At 27.4% G+C, this 16,290-nt stretch overlaps 1 protein-coding gene across 1 annotated transcript; it reads left to right on the forward strand.

The window, feature by feature from the left end:
• The first annotated feature begins 13,689 nt into the window (after window positions 1–13,689).
• On the forward strand, window positions 13,690–15,145 carry LOC113861987 (probable calcium-binding protein CML36). The gene has a single exon (XM_027495131.1). The coding sequence runs from the start codon at window positions 13,859–13,861 to the stop codon at window positions 14,531–14,533; it is 675 nt and encodes a 224-aa protein (XP_027350932.1). The 5' UTR covers window positions 13,690–13,858; the 3' UTR covers window positions 14,534–15,145.
• The last annotated feature ends 1,145 nt before the right edge of the window (window positions 15,146–16,290 follow it).

Below are 16,290 nucleotides of genomic sequence, written 5' to 3' on the forward strand. Positions count from 1 at the left end.
AGTTTACTGACGGGCAAGAAAATTATATAATTATTGTTGTATATTGAACTTTGCAAATTTTACATCTTTTAATTTAATGGTTGGTTTTCTCATCAATAATCAATGTAAAAAATTTCTAATTGCAAAATAAATAAACATTAACTCTCAAATTAGTAGTCCTTAGTCTTTAATATCAATGTAGTCATCTGTCACAAGGTGTTCGCAAGATAGATTAAGTTGAGTTAATCTTTATAACCTTAATTTAGCCCTATCAGTGCTCAATAATATCAGATATAACTAAGTCATCTTTGATTTATTGGCATAATGATAAATTTTAATATTGAATGTAACTAAATTAGAGAATTAAAATACATATATACATATATGTATGTATTTTATTATACATTTAAAAATATGTGTGTGACATAAATTATATCATAAATTTTAGCTGTACAATTAAAATGAATAATTAAGATTTATTTAATTAAAATAATTTTGGTAATTTATATGTAGTTATATAATTAACATAAACTCTATCTTTTTATGTTCTTACTAAATATGCTACATTTTCCCTCTATTTCACACACATACTAAATGTTATCAATTAAATAAAAAATATATTATTAATATATAATCATTAAAAAGTATACATTTTAAAAATATAGAACACTGAAGCAAGTTAAATCGAGAAAATAACTCAAACGTAACGGGTCTAACGTGTAAAACTTGACCGCTTCAACTTTAGAGAGATAGGTAAGCTAAATAAGATGGTCTTAAATAGCCTGATGACACAATGACTCTACCATGGTCATTGAAAATACGACAACCACAAACTTGATCCACATAAGATTCTAGCACAGTGACGACCAGAAAAATTTATGATTGTGTCACTGCCACTCTGTGAAGACAACTACCAACTTAAAAGATCATTGAATTTGAGACTATGCTAACCCAAGATCAGGCCACTTTATGAATTTGATGACTGGTTAGGTTGTGTTGCTATGATTTTTCTTAAGTTTCTCTACGGCATAAACTTGCTTTTGATTGGATTGTTGTGGTTTGAGTTGAAAAGTTAAAATTATATCAGTAATTTTCCATTGGTTCAATTTATTTTTCTTGAATTCAACCTATTCATTATATTCCTATGTATATATGATATTTTTATTTAATATTTTTGTAAATTGATTAACCCTTTTCAAGTTTTGGAAATATTTATGGGTTAAGTTATGCAATTTTTTTTTAAGTCAAAGACCACAAGATATCTTTAAATTAAAAATGTTTAAAATTAATCTTTCAATTTGTGGCTACTGCTGGCTAAAGAAAACTTTGGACGTGATAAAATTTGAATATAAATCTTTATGTTAATTATATCAATTACATATATATGAATGTAACGAGACTTTACACTAGACTAGGTATATTTGACTAATGAAACAATTAAAGAAATTCTGAAACAATATCTTTCTATGATATCTGTCGAGGCGTTTTTTTTTTTTTTTTTTAACTTTTTGAAACAATATATATATATAATCATTTAATCTTTGAATATTAAGATACATTAAACACTTTTAATCTTTAAATATTTATTTTTTATCTATGTTTAGACTTTGTTTACCAACTACATATTAAATTTTTGTATTATTATATTACTTATGTGAAGTTATATAAATATAATTTTTTTATAAGTATTTTTTTCCTTAGACAAGCGCAGATAATAGTTGTAAGTATAGGTATGTAAGTATTCAGAAGTTACGAGTATGTAAATTAAAGTTACTATCAATGTGAGTATAAAACTGAGTACGAATATTCGAATATAGGAATCTATATTGTAATACCCTACCCATTGCTATTCTTATGTATAATTAATTAATTTATGTTAAATGACTTAAGAAAATATTTAATATAATATTAAAATTATATAACACATACTTTATTCAATTATTAATTTATTATTAATTAATTAAATAATTATTAAAAAATAAAATTTCATGACATATATAATTTAATATTATATTAAAGATAACGGTATCGTAGATAAAATAATTTTGTATTTGATGAGATGATTCGATGAGATGTTAATATTTAATGAATATTCAATTTAAAGATGTGATTTATTTGATGAGCATTGGCCAGTAATGGGTGGGGTCTGAAGGAAAGTTAGAATAGAATGCCCGTTAAACCGAGTCGAGAACGTGTCCCTCATCAGCACCAATTGTATGGAAAATGTTGAAAAGCAATAATTAATTTAATTTGAAAAAACATTGGTGCAAGTTCCATGGAATTTAAGAGAAATAAATTAGGAAGCTGGCATCTGGTTGCGTGGGAATGGGAGCATCATGCTGCACACAGCACACCATGTAATCATAATAATAATCTTATTTTTACTTACTTCTTCGTCCACTTGAGGGAGAACAGAAAACCCCAAAAATTATGTACAACCACTCTTGTTTGTTAAAAATTATATTGCTGAAGAAAATCAATTAACCATATTACACATGTACACTATACTTTGATATTTTCAAACATGTTATAACTATTTGTACACACAGAGAACAAATTTCGTACTAGCCAGTTACAAGACTATTGTTAATTGTCAAAAATAACCAACGTCTATATAACAAGAGAACACTTATGGATTAAGTTAGCATTCTACACATTATAAACACTCACCCTAACTAAATTTCTTTTAACTTTAACATCATATTATTTCTTTAAGGAACATCTCCTATTGAAACTTAACACATGACTAAGAAACATATCAACCACCACATGAGACCCTTTGTGTCAAAGGAACCTCTATCTCAACTATCATGTACACATCAACATATTTACAACTTAATTTAATATTTTTACATTGAATTTTTAAAAATATGTATAAATAATTAATGTTGATAAAAATTATGGAGGACCTTCCCGTAGGAATGATAATATGTTTAGTATTTTTAAAATTACTTTCATGATTGAAAAGGTAAAAGTATTAGTTAAATAATTCAAGTATGTGTGTGTAAATTGTACGAAAATTAAGTTCAGTAAAATTTTAAAAAGATTATGTCACATGTTTTATAAAAAATATTTTTTAAAAATAACAATAATAATTTTTATTTATTTTAAAAATATTTTACAATTTTAAAAGTTAAAAAAATGACATAATAATTTTTACAAAGGAAAATTAGTTGAAATAAGTTCATCAAAATTTATTTTAATTTTACCAACATTTTTTTTAACCAAAATTTTGTCAATTTTCAATTGAAACCGTTGAATTGGTTATTTTAATAGGTTAAGTCATTAATAGAAGATCTATGAGTCTATGACCTATTTTACATTAGATTTATTTATTGAATAATTATTGTTATATTCTTATAATAATAAATTTCATATTTTATGAATAAAAATAAAAAAAATTATTAATTAAGAGAATTTTTAAACCTACAACATAATAGAATTTAAAACTATTCTTCTTAAACAGATCTAGTAATGTGTTTTTCAAATGGTCGTTTAGATTAAAAATGATAGACCTAATTTAATAAACACAAACAATATAATAATAAATATTATATTGTTGCATTTAAAATTTAATATAATATATTTTAAAATTATATATTTATTAATTTGTTTAGATACTAATGATTATTGGCCTGTAAAAAGTTTAGACTCATTAGTCTATTTAATTTTAAAAATTTATTACAAATAAATTTTTAAATAAAATAAGTTTAAAGGGTCATACCATATATTTTATTTAAAATATATCAATAAAAAAATGTAAAATTCAATTCTTATTTAAAATATATATATATATATATATATATAATTATAAATCTAACCATTAAAAAAGATTTTTTTTTCGAAGCATAGATTGAACTCTAAGTATGAATTTTCCTGTATATTTAAAAAAATTATAAATATATTTTGAATTACTTAAAACATACTAGTAATATCCGAAGAGTCTTACATTATTATTTAATTATAAAATGTTTATAAAAAATATTTACTTTTATAATAAATAAAGTAAAAATAATATCTAACATACTCTAAATAATTGATAAAGTATTTTTTTTAAGTTGACATTGAATAATTTTTTTAATTATTCAATTAAAAATTACTTTAAAATCATTCATTCGGTGCAGAGAGTTCAATGAAAAAAATTGATTGGCTTGATTTGCAACCAACATATTCTCTCTTTTATTATTATTATTCTTTTGCATATATCCTAATTTAACTTTTAGAATATGCCTACCAATGATTAAAAATGATGGACAAGCCAAACTAACCTTCCTCTCCCCGTTTTGATATTATATCCATCATGTGCATATCAGATATTCAAAATCTACATCAAGTTATTATATTATGGTTCACCATTAAATCTCTAAACTTCTCGGACCAAAGTTATCATGATTCATGAATTGTGCAAATACATTATGTGTATGCGCCCAGTACATGTCATTATCAGCAAAATTAGCATTAGACTATGGGATTTACATGTCATTAGTGTATATTAGATTTCAATTAGAGTTATCTTGGATCTAACTTTATCAGTGATCATGAATAATACAATTTATGTTAATGGGTAGTAAACACTTCTACTCACTCGGTGGATAAAAATCTATTCCTGAATCACTTGATACCCATGCGAATACTCACATAACGGGTATTCGCTAGGTTAAATGAGTACATGTGAGTATTCACAGGTTTTTATAATTTCTTATTAAAAAAATAAAATAAAATAAAATTATCATAAACCATTTACATAATACTAAAAAAATAAATTAAATCGTTCGTATGACATTAAAAAGGTAATTAAAACATAACTTTAGAATTATTAATGTTAGGGTTATGCTGTTTTTTATTTATATATAATACTAAAAGGAAAATTAAATTATTCATACAATACTAAAAAAGTAATTAAAACATAACTTCAGGATTATTAATGTTAGGGTTATGTTATTTTTTATTTATACATAAGAGATAACTTTGTAATATTATCTGTAAATGAGTATTTGCGAGTACAAGTATCTCATTATCTGAACTTTTTTTCTTGTTTAAGTAATGGGTACAAAAAAACTTGTTTATTACACCTTAGGTACTTGTTTAAAAATACGAATTCGACCTACGATGAATATTTTTTGTGAACATAAATTTTTTCACCATCCCTAAATACTACATCAAACCTTCAATTAAATAAAGATTTACTCGTTTAACTTATGAATAAGTTAGGTTTCAACAAGTATCTCAATTTAGGTAATGTTAGCTAATCTTTTAATATTAAGTAATGGTATAACTTTCAAAATTTAAGAAAACTTATGTAGATATTAAAATAAAGCACTCATAAATTGTCATTATGTTGTTTTATTTAGAGAATTTTAGCATATTATATCATTTGAATTAAATTTTATTTTTTGAATTTGCTAAATTTTCATAACGTGGACAAAACATACCAAATTATAAAGAAAATTTGTAGAAAGTAGCAAATAAGTGGTGGAATTTTAATAGAATGAATCTAACATGTCCCGATGACATCAACACAGCCATGCTAGTAATTCAACACATCTTTGAAGGGCGTGCTTGGAAAGAGCATGTCTTATGTTCATAGGATGTTGTTCACTGCCCAAGGTGTGCTTAAGTCTTGTGATTAAAAAAGTTAAGGATATTAGGAGGTCATATCATATCTTTTGAATTATACATTCTATAAAGAGTCTTATTTTCTTTAGTAAAAACGCACTTGATTTATCTTTCTTTTTACACACTAAAACCTTAAATCTTTTATTATAATCTTCTTTTTACATCTCATTCTTTCCTTCTAATTGCAGAGTAATACTTTTGTCAAAGCAAATAAGTCTTCTTTTATTATTTGTTATTATTGATGTTTTGTGTTTAGTTACTTTTATTTTTATCTTTATAACTATGTGTAATTAAATACATATTGTCATGAAGTTGAAGTGGATTCTTGTGATGTAATTTCTTTTGAACACTAGATTACTTTTATGCAATTGATGTCATTTGTTAATTAACATTCTCTCTTTGTTATAATTTATATTCTTGAATTGATTATTCAAGGGTTAATTTTGGTTAATTGATTGATAGGAAATCGTGTCATTAATATATTAACGAAACTAAAGGTAATTTGAGTTTAGGAGTTAAAAAAAATCAATATATCATCTCAACTTTCAATAAGTTAATTGAGTTTAATAAATTTAATATTTCTTAATATTCTTATTTATCATTTAAAAAGGGTGGGTTTCCTCAACAATATGTTCAAAGGGATGATATTCTAGATATTTATTCACTGTTTCTTTTGTTTTTTTCTCTTAGAGAAATAGTAGCTTCAAAAATAGTGTGGGATATCTTTTAAGGTAAATAAAGTACTTTAAAAAATTGCTCAAAAGATAAAATTTCTCGAATATACATACCTCTCATCTTGACCTTTAGATTTCTCTTCTGCAACATAGAAAAAGCAAACATCATTCTCTTATAGCGTTCTTTGACAAAAAAACTATTTTTGTGGTAATAACAAGACCACTAGTCTTGAAAACTTTGTGTACAGTATAAAAAAGGTTTAAACTCTATCGATGAAAGCTCTAGCCCACGTTTTCTAAAGAAACTTATGATCCCATTCAGGTCATCAATGCTCTTTCGAGTTTCTTCTAAGATATTTTCATTATCCCCTTTGAGCATAAAAGTAGGCTTGAGCTTATTTAGGCCTCATGAACCAAAGTGACCCATTTTTTCGAGAAGAAAAAGGGCTAATTGGGGTGTAAAAGTTTGTAGATCAAGAAAAAAGGAAAAATATTGTTGAAAGGCATCAAAGGAATGTCTTTTAGTGATTGTGGCAATAAGAAAAGTAAGTCAAAATCTCTATATATCTTGAGAAATATGAGGGGATTCAGAACTCTAGAGTTTATTTTCAAAAATTGCATTTAGCCAGAGTTGAGGCAACCGAAAAGGCCCATTAAGAACAAGGAAAGAGTCATTGGACCTTAAAAAATTGGCAACCTCATTTAGATTTTCATATAAATTGCTCAAAATAAGCTTCCCCAAGCAAATTGAAAATTCTTCATATAAAAGTTAAGCAAGGGAAAGCAGGGCCTTAGGCACTTGGAGGGATCTCGAACAAAAAACATAGGCAGAGAGCCAAAATATGAGAAAGGCAAGGCTATATACTCTTAGTCGCTCACATGTCCAACCTTGGACATATTGATCGAAATGAAGTTGGTAAGAAAGTTTGTTGAAATTTGGGAGGATATCTAGTTTTTTGGGCGTAGAGTCCGGTAAAAATGAAGGACCATTAGGTCGAAGCTCAGTGATAGCGGCAACCTCAAAAGAGTGGGTGTAATCATGCCATAAGAAATGTGAAAGGAGTTGGTACTTGGATTCCAAAAAAGAGAAAGCTTAAAAGCATAAGAAAATTGTAAGATAAGTTGTACTTAGAAGGTTGGATCAAATACAAAATTCCCAACCTTTTCCAGCTCTCCTGCTTCTCTCTTTCGACTCTATTTAATTAAGGGATGTATAGATCTTTGGTGATAGGAGGCATAGTCCTAAATAACTTTGGAAGACTAAGAAGGGAGTCTAACCTAGAGCTCGAGGAAAAAGCAAGAATTCCCTCATAAGCAAAAGAGGAATCGAAAAGTTCCTCTTAGGGAAGAAAAGGACCCAAAAAAGCATAGGGTTTTGAGTTCATAAGAAAAGGAGTGAGTACTTGAGATTTTCAGATGACCAATTTCTCTTCCTCGAGAGGTGGTTTAGAGAGATACCTCGAGTAACCCATAGGCACGAGCTCAGCATTGGAACAAGTCATAGGAATCCTAGACTTGGAAGCCATCTGTCGAGCAAAAATAAGGATGCTAAAAAAAGGAAATTTTGACATAAAAGAGAAGAATAACTCAAAGCAGAGCTTTGGGAGAGGAGAGTAAAAATGAGAGCGTAAAAAATGATAAGGTAACTTTACCTTATATACTCGAACTCGCGCTAAGACCCATAGCCCAAGTTCAGAGTGTTTTGGTAATTAGTAAGAAGTTGAAAAGATTGTGGGATGCCTTTTTCAACTAAAAATAGCCTTAATCCCCCGCAGAACGGTGCACATCTTATTAATGGGCCTTTTTGAGTAATTGTCAAGTACAAGCTACATTAAATGCGTTGACTTTGGGCAACGTGCCTGACACTTAGCAGGAAAGTAGCAGAGGCACCATGAAAATGGAGAGAAATTGAAATTTTGGAAAAATTTCCTACCTTTTATAAATAATGAAAATATTAAATTCTCATAATTTGATAAATTAATATTTTCGGGGGCATCTGTTTGGAGAAATTTTTTTTTCTAAGTTATAAAACTCTTACCAGACTTTTGTGGTAGGAAATAGATTAGGTTCTTTCAAGGAAAAAAATACCTTGAAGTTCAGTGGCATAGACATAGTCTTTAACTAAAAAATCAAAGAGAATCATAAGCCTCTTCGCCATGATGAGTTAGGAGATTGTAAAAATCTAAGTTCAAAACTTGTTGAAGGAACTACCTTTCGACTTATTTCTATGAAGACTGGCGAAAGAGCCTTATTCTTTGCTGAAGGCTACAATTTGAGAAGATTTAGAGAGTTGCAAAAAGTCTCACCAAGAAGGCCATAATTCGATCAGTTATAAAAAAACATGAAGAGACCCATTTTTGGTCGAAAACAGGGTGGCCTTTCGATGAGTTTTTAAGGATTTTTCAGCCTTTGAACTGAAAATAACCAAAACTGGTCGAAAAAGTGGGAGCTAACAAGGAAAATATTTCAAGTCCACGATATTGAATGAGATCTTAGATTTTTCTCAGAATTGCTTAAAAAATAGAAATTGATAGGAAAATTTATTCTAAGTCCACAAGACTAAATGGGCTCTCAGATTTTCCTAAAAAATTGCTCAAAAAATAGGAACTTATAGAAAAAATATTTTAAGTTCACAAGAGACATAATAGGGCTCAAAAAATGTTGAAAGAGTTACAAGGCTCAAAGCAGTTATTAGCAATTACAATCAGTGAAAGGTTTAAGACACGAAAAAAGATCATGGACAATAGCAGTTATGGAAGAAGTCGCAACTGTCAGCACGATCATAAGCAATCATGGATAGTGGGCATTAGTGGTTGAAGGTAAGCACATATGGAAGACAGTTACTAAGAAGTGTCCGCGATAAGGGGAGATCAGGAGTGGTTCATTTGCCTATAAATACTATAAAGCTTTACATCACCAGGGATGACTTTTTGCACTGTACAACTGCACCCTAACTCTCTGCATGCTGAAAACCTGTACCGTGCCAGATAACAGCTACCAAGAGACTCATAGTCATTTTTGTTCACTATGAAGAGTCATACATTTACATTTCTACAATTTGTTTTAGTTCATTCTGCTTGTTTTTATTCCTGCAATTTAGTTCTTGTTTAGCACGTCTCTGTAAAACTTCTACATTCAACTTGGTTCTACATAATTATTATTTATTATTCTTGCTTAATATTTTGCTTTATAACATCAATTACGTTTAACGACACACTTAAAAGAATCTAAAAGGACTTAAAATTCAGTCTCAAATTACTCTTGGATTTATTTGTTTACATTCTGCAAGTAAACATAAATAAATTCATAGTTATGCAAAAAGTAAATGCAAACTAGAGAAATACTCTCAAATGTAGAAGAGATGAACAAAGATCTTGATCCAATGTACTCCTAAAGCTCTTGTAGTGATCAACGATTAATCAACACCAAGATTGAAGATGTAAAAAGATATGAGGTATGAGAAATATCAAAGGATGTTTAAGCTACTGTCCTTAAGGTTTCTTAAATATAGGGTTTGAAAACGATAAATTTTCTTCATAGTTGGACTTCTTACAGGTAAGTACAACTGTGTATTACCACCATAAGCACGATTGTGTATGTGGCTTGAAGCATGCTCGTGCTTGATGCTGGAGTATGGGCGTGCTAGTTGCTGCAAAGTCTTATTTTTTTAAACTAATTTGGGCCCAAAATATGTCCAAAACCTAAATGTGGTCTTTTTATATTAATATGCACAATAATAATTAAAATTTATGTACAAATATGATAAAATAATGACCACACATAAGTATATAGGTTATAAAAACATACCTAAATATAGACTTATCAATAATTAATGTGATGACAAGGCTAAATGTATAGTCATGGTTGATTATGAGTTCAAAAGAAGCTTCATTTCTTCAACAATAAATTTTTATAAAATGACAATATTTTCCCTAATTTAAGAAGAATCAAGTATTCAAAGTTGGATCAATAATAAGTTGTTATAAAAATAATTTGAATTTAACTTTTGAAATATTTACACAATGCCAAAACATGACATTAAATAAAGATATAACATTTTCAAGAAAATAAATAAATACATCAATTACAATTCAAATTTAATTCAATTTTTGAAATATTTTACAATTCAAAATATGACAAAAATTGTTCCAAATATATTGATAGACGATACCGAGTCGCTATCAAAATAACTAAGTTTTCTAAAGATTTTGTAATATAGAGCCAAACTTAGGTCGATTAACGGAGACACATTCTCAGTCAAATTCAATTTTAGATTTTCTTTTAAAAAATAAAAATAAGGTTTTTGGAATTTTAAAAATTTCAAATTAATCAAATTAAATTACAAACAAAGTTAAAGTGAGTAAAAATGAATTAAGAAACATTAATCCATATAATACTAATTGCGTGTAACTTTGACTATCACAGTATTTAAAGATTTAAATTTGCATTTGAATAATCACCCAATTCAATTATTAATTCAATTGAATAACTTAATTGAATAGAATTATGAATTAAATCAAATAATCATTTAACTCAATCTGCATTAATTATCAAATCAAAGTATCAATTGAGATTAGAAAAAAAATAAAACAAATTCGAAGCAATTTAGCACATAACTCAAGTTAGAATTATGACATTTGAATTCTGCAGATTAAATGAGAAGTTTAGTCTTCTATTGAAACGCTTAATCTACGCAAGAATGAGAAAAGAACGAGAGAGTTCGAGAAAAATTAAAAACAAGGATTCTTATTTTGGCCAAGTCTCAAAATCTCAAAGTATCTAATCACATCATACCCTAATTCAGAATCTTATTAGTCTATTTATAGATTATAATTAGAGTAAATTAAGTGTCTAAAATTCGGGTCTCAATAATATCTAAAAGCCTAAATACAATTATTAAATAACAAGGGTCCAAATGCAATCTTGCAAAATATTCAACAAATCTGTTTCAACTTCAAAAAATCATAAAAAAATTGAAAACAACTCCAAATTTAGTGATCTATATATGTATTTTAAAATCCTAGATGTGTAAAATTGGATGTAACTGTAATCAGCCAAAAAGGATATTTGTAGAAAAAGTTATAACTGAAATAGTAATCAGAGGTCAGAATAACCGAAAATACGAAATTAAAACATTTATTTGTAATAGGCTCAATTTATTCAAATAAATAAAAAATAATAAAAATTATAAAAATAAAGCATATGAAAAGTGTTTATTAATAAAAATAAAACTATAAATGTAAACCTAAAATTTGTTAGAGCATATATAGTAAAATCAATATTTAAAAATATAGAATTAATATTGACAAATTATTGAAAAAATTAAGTAAAACTAAATAAAAATTTTCATTTAATAAATTTCTTAACTGTTTTATTAGTATAAGTTAAATTAGTCTATAAATTAAGTAATATTACATCATAAATTTTAGACAACATTGATAATAATATCGTGATTTATAAAATAGTTGGAAATTCATAAATTTTTTAAAATTTTGACATAATTTAGTGTATTAATATGATTAAATATTATAATTATAGTTTTTAATAAAAATATATTATATAAAATTCGTGTTTAGTATAATATTATACTTGTTTAAAAATTATATTATTAAACTTAGAAATAATAATTTTGATAGACTACGAGTTGATTTGATAGTTTTGAAGTTTATGAGATGATATGGGCCATTGTAGACTTTCACGTCAAGTTAAATCAGGTCATAGGTTTTTGCCTTTACAATTAATCCATCCTAATTCCTAATCTTGCCTACTTCAATTCTTCCTAACTAACTTAATTTAATATAAATAATATTAGGTGTATATTTGAATTTATTTATTTTTAAAAAGTTATTTGTTTTTAATATTTTTTTCAAAAAATGTAAAAATTAAGCAATTATTTTTTATAATTTTTTAAACGTGTTACTAATTAAATTCAGTTTAGTACTTTAGTCAAATCAAACTCTACGGAATTGAACCAAATGAAATTCAACTAAACTTTTGGTATATTTCTTTTATATTTTTTTATTGAAGTTTTTTTAATAAGTTTTATATTTTTATCTTAATTTTTTAAGAAGTTAAATGTTTTTTTATAAAATAATAAATACTTATCATTGTTATAAGAATTTTAAAATTTTGTTTCAACATCAAATAATAAAAAAATTTCGCATTTAATAAAATCATACAAGATATAAACGACTTGTAACTTAATAAATTTAAATAAAAAGGTAAAGTGCAAAAATATTAAGGGAATTAGATCATACAAATGAAGAACTAGAATAAAAAATAAATTTAATGAAAGTTAGACTACGGTTTTTTTAATTGTACCTTAATGGAAAATTTAAAATAGATTAAATTGTGATGCATTTTGTTTTTTTAGGGGAGGGAATTATATAATTTTAAAATAGAATATAATTTTCATGGTATGCAATAATGTGTTAATTATTTATTAATTTATTAAAAAAATAATATTCTTAAGCCCAGGCAAATATTAATTGTTATGAAACAAAAAGGCAGATAAATATACTTACGGAAATTCAAATATTGATTTAAACTATCTTAAATTTTTAAATCAAATTAAAAATAAAAAAATTGAAATCATTAATTTAAATTAGATTATATATACTTTTATATTGTGTATGAATAAAGTAAATCTAAATTACTAATTACATAAATTGAAATAATAAAAAGGTATTTATAGACTTTCAAATAACATGTCTATTAAAAATAATTCATTTTTTTATTTTAATTAATTTTTTATAATTATTATTGATAAATTTTCTGGTTTTATTTATTTATTTATTATTATTAATTAGATATTTTAAAAAAATTTGAATACTCATAATCTAAAATACACTTAAAAAAAGGGGTTAGCACAATAAAAAGAATAAAAGAAAAACGGAAAAGGTGAAAGATTCATGGTAAAAGAAGTGGCCCTTTACAATAAAAAACAGCTTTCCCTAAATTCTCCTTACTTTCGATTTCCCCAACATAGAAGGAACCCAAAACGAAACAACAAAACACAAGTGAGCAACCTCACTCCCTCACTCGCCTCACTTAAAAGCCACACCCACGCGCACACTAATTTCCACAGCAACCCCACTCCACTCATCTCTTTCTTTACCTTGCACATAAAAAAATTAAGTATACAATAACGAGGAAAAAGACCGTTTATTATTTGCTCCTTTTAAAAAATAGAGCGAAAGAAAAGAGAGAAATATAGAAGAACGGTAAGATCCCTTAAACGTATATTTAAGGATATATAATAAATTTTTATTAAAAAAATAGTTTTTAAAAAAGAGTCATATTTAAAATGTTGAATAAAATTAGCGTAAAAAATAATAAGTGCGATAGAAAAGGTATGTTGTGAGAAGTATTGTTTGTCTTGAAATATAAATAGTGACCCTCTTTCCAATGAGTGGATGATGCACGTAGGAAACTTCGTGGAAGGTACCCAAAGAGGGAGAAATGGACATTCTCCTTCCCACACATCACCCATTTAACCCCTTCACCTTCCACCCTCTTTCCTCACCCAAACCCAACAACGCATTCTTCATATTCATTCCCAGCACACTCCCTCACCCACCACACGCCCAATGAAGCTCATCAACATCAACCCCAAAAACCTCAAACTCTCCCCCAAACACCTCTTCCGCTCCAAAAAGCAGCGCTCTTTAGTCTCTAGATCCGACCCGCTTTCATTCGGATCTGGATCCTCTTCTTCCTCTTCCGACGACTCCACGCATAAGACCCCCAACGCTGCTGCTCCCGCCGGCTCCCAAACCCCCACCAGCGTCCTTCCCGACGTCACCGTCGACTGGTCCGACATCACCGTCGACGTCCGGTGGGACCTCGCCCAGGCCTTTCGCCTCATCGACCGCGATAACGACGGCGTCGTTTCGCGGGAGGAGCTCGAGGCTCTCCTCACTAATCTCGCCGCGTCGTCTAGTCCGGACGACGTGGCGTTGATGCTCAGCGAGGTCGATGGTGATGGCCACGGGTGTATCAGTGTGGAAGCGCTAATGAACCGGGTCGGGACGGGTTCGGAGCCCGGTTCGGACCCTGGGGAACTGAGAGAGGCGTTTGAGGTTTTTGACACGGATCGTGATGGGAGGATCTCTGCGGAGGAGTTGCTTAGGGTTTTCAGAGCGATTGGGGACGAGCGGTGCACGTTAGAGGAGTGCCGGCGCATGATAGAAGGTGTGGATAGGAACGGGGATGGGTTCGTGTGCTTCGAGGACTTTTCGCGTATGATGGAGTTGCAGCGATGATGATGATGATGTTGGTTGTGATTGTGATGATGATGTCAGATGATGATCATGATCATGTTATGAGATAATATAAAATATATGAAGGAAGGCAACTTCATGATTTTTTAAAACCCTGGCTTCGTTAGTTCTCCGTTCGTTTGTTAGTATTATCTTTGTGATTTTTTGTTTGTTTGGCTCCCCTTTTGATTTGGGTGTACAAATTTGAAGGCGAGTGAGAAAATGCGTTCTGAATTGAATGAATTTGTATGAAATGATGTGATTGCAGAGTGGAGCTTGACAAAACCGTACATAATTGGGAAAATATCTCCTACCTTACATAGCTTTACCTCTCAGAACTCTGGAATAATCACATCGCACACCCTTTGCAAGCATACGCTTACACTGTAGAGGTCTCCTGTTTCTTTACATTTTACTTTTTAACTCTACATTTAGTAAATTAGACTATATGAGACTAATTTGTTTATTTTAATTATAGTTTTTAAAAGAATATAAGACATTTAAATAATTATTTGATTTCACTTAATGTTCTTGACTTTATTATTAATAAAATAAATTATGTAATTTTTTGTTTAATTAAGTGTTTCATATTTATAAAAATTGTATAATTTAAATTTGGTTCTTACAAAAGTATTTTTGTTAGGATATTATTTTATTACGATATAAATTAATTTTTAGCTTTTTTTATTATGATATAAATAAACTTTTTTTATTGTATTAAATCAAAATCTTATTATTTGATCTTTAAGTGACTTTTTAACTTTTTTGGTTAACTAACTATTTTATCTCTGACTTTTTTTAAAAACATAAGAGAATGCTAATCATGTATGAATTATTTAATTTTATTTTATTAATAATAATTATGAATTTTTTTATTTATCTATAAATTCATCAAATTAATAAGCTTCATGTTAATCATTATGTATGCATGATTTTGGACCATAAATAATAATAGATAAAATAAGTATTCTTTCTCTTCAAACTTGAAATTAAATTTTATTAATAATTATTATGAAGACGAAAGAGAAGAGGAATTGCGTATTAATGGAAAGAATGAAAACACTAATTTTTCACAATTATATTTTACATAAATATAAAATTTAAATTTCTTAAAACTTTAATATTCTTTTATTTGATCCTGCATTTTTTTTAAATAAGTTTACTATCTTTCTTATTTTTAGTTAAAATATATATTTGATCTATATAATTAATACTTATTTATAAGTTACTTTCTGTATTTAAAAAATTTACGTTTTAATTTTTATATAAGTGTTTTATTGTATATTAGTTTTTGTTATAAATAATTAATAATGAGAATTAAAATATAATAAAATACTTATATAAAAATCAAACTGCAAATGTTTTAAATATATAAAATAAATTTATAATTTAACTTTTTCTTTTCTTTTTTTTAGTATGAAATCTTATTTTTATTAAACACTTTTTATCTTTATTTAATATTTTTAACTTCAAATACATTTTTTATTCCTCTATTTGAGAGCAATTTTTAAGCTAGTTTCAATTTAAGCGAAAAAAACATTTTTGATTTAGTTGCCGTCACGAGAGGATATTATAATACTATGAATAAAACTCGTGTGACAAACAAAATATCCACGTGACTCACAAGTTCTTATTCAAACACAAAAATACACAGCTTTACAATAATTTTTTAACCGTTTTACTCTTCACTTAAAACTTTTTTTGTTCCTCTCTGCTCAATTTTTTAGATCTTTTGTAAACCATTATCATTAGGCATTACA

This window comes from Abrus precatorius, unplaced genomic scaffold (genome assembly GCF_003935025.1).
Source record: "Abrus precatorius isolate BTA unplaced genomic scaffold, Abrus_2018 Scaffold3, whole genome shotgun sequence".
In the NCBI taxonomy this organism is placed as follows: domain Eukaryota; kingdom Viridiplantae; phylum Streptophyta; class Magnoliopsida; order Fabales; family Fabaceae; genus Abrus; species Abrus precatorius.

Bases quoted from the DNA above. Each gene is read 5' to 3' on its own strand.
- LOC113861987 (XM_027495131.1), top strand. From the start codon at position 13,859: ATGAAGCTCATCAACATCAACCCCAAAAACCTCAAACTCTCCCCCAAA.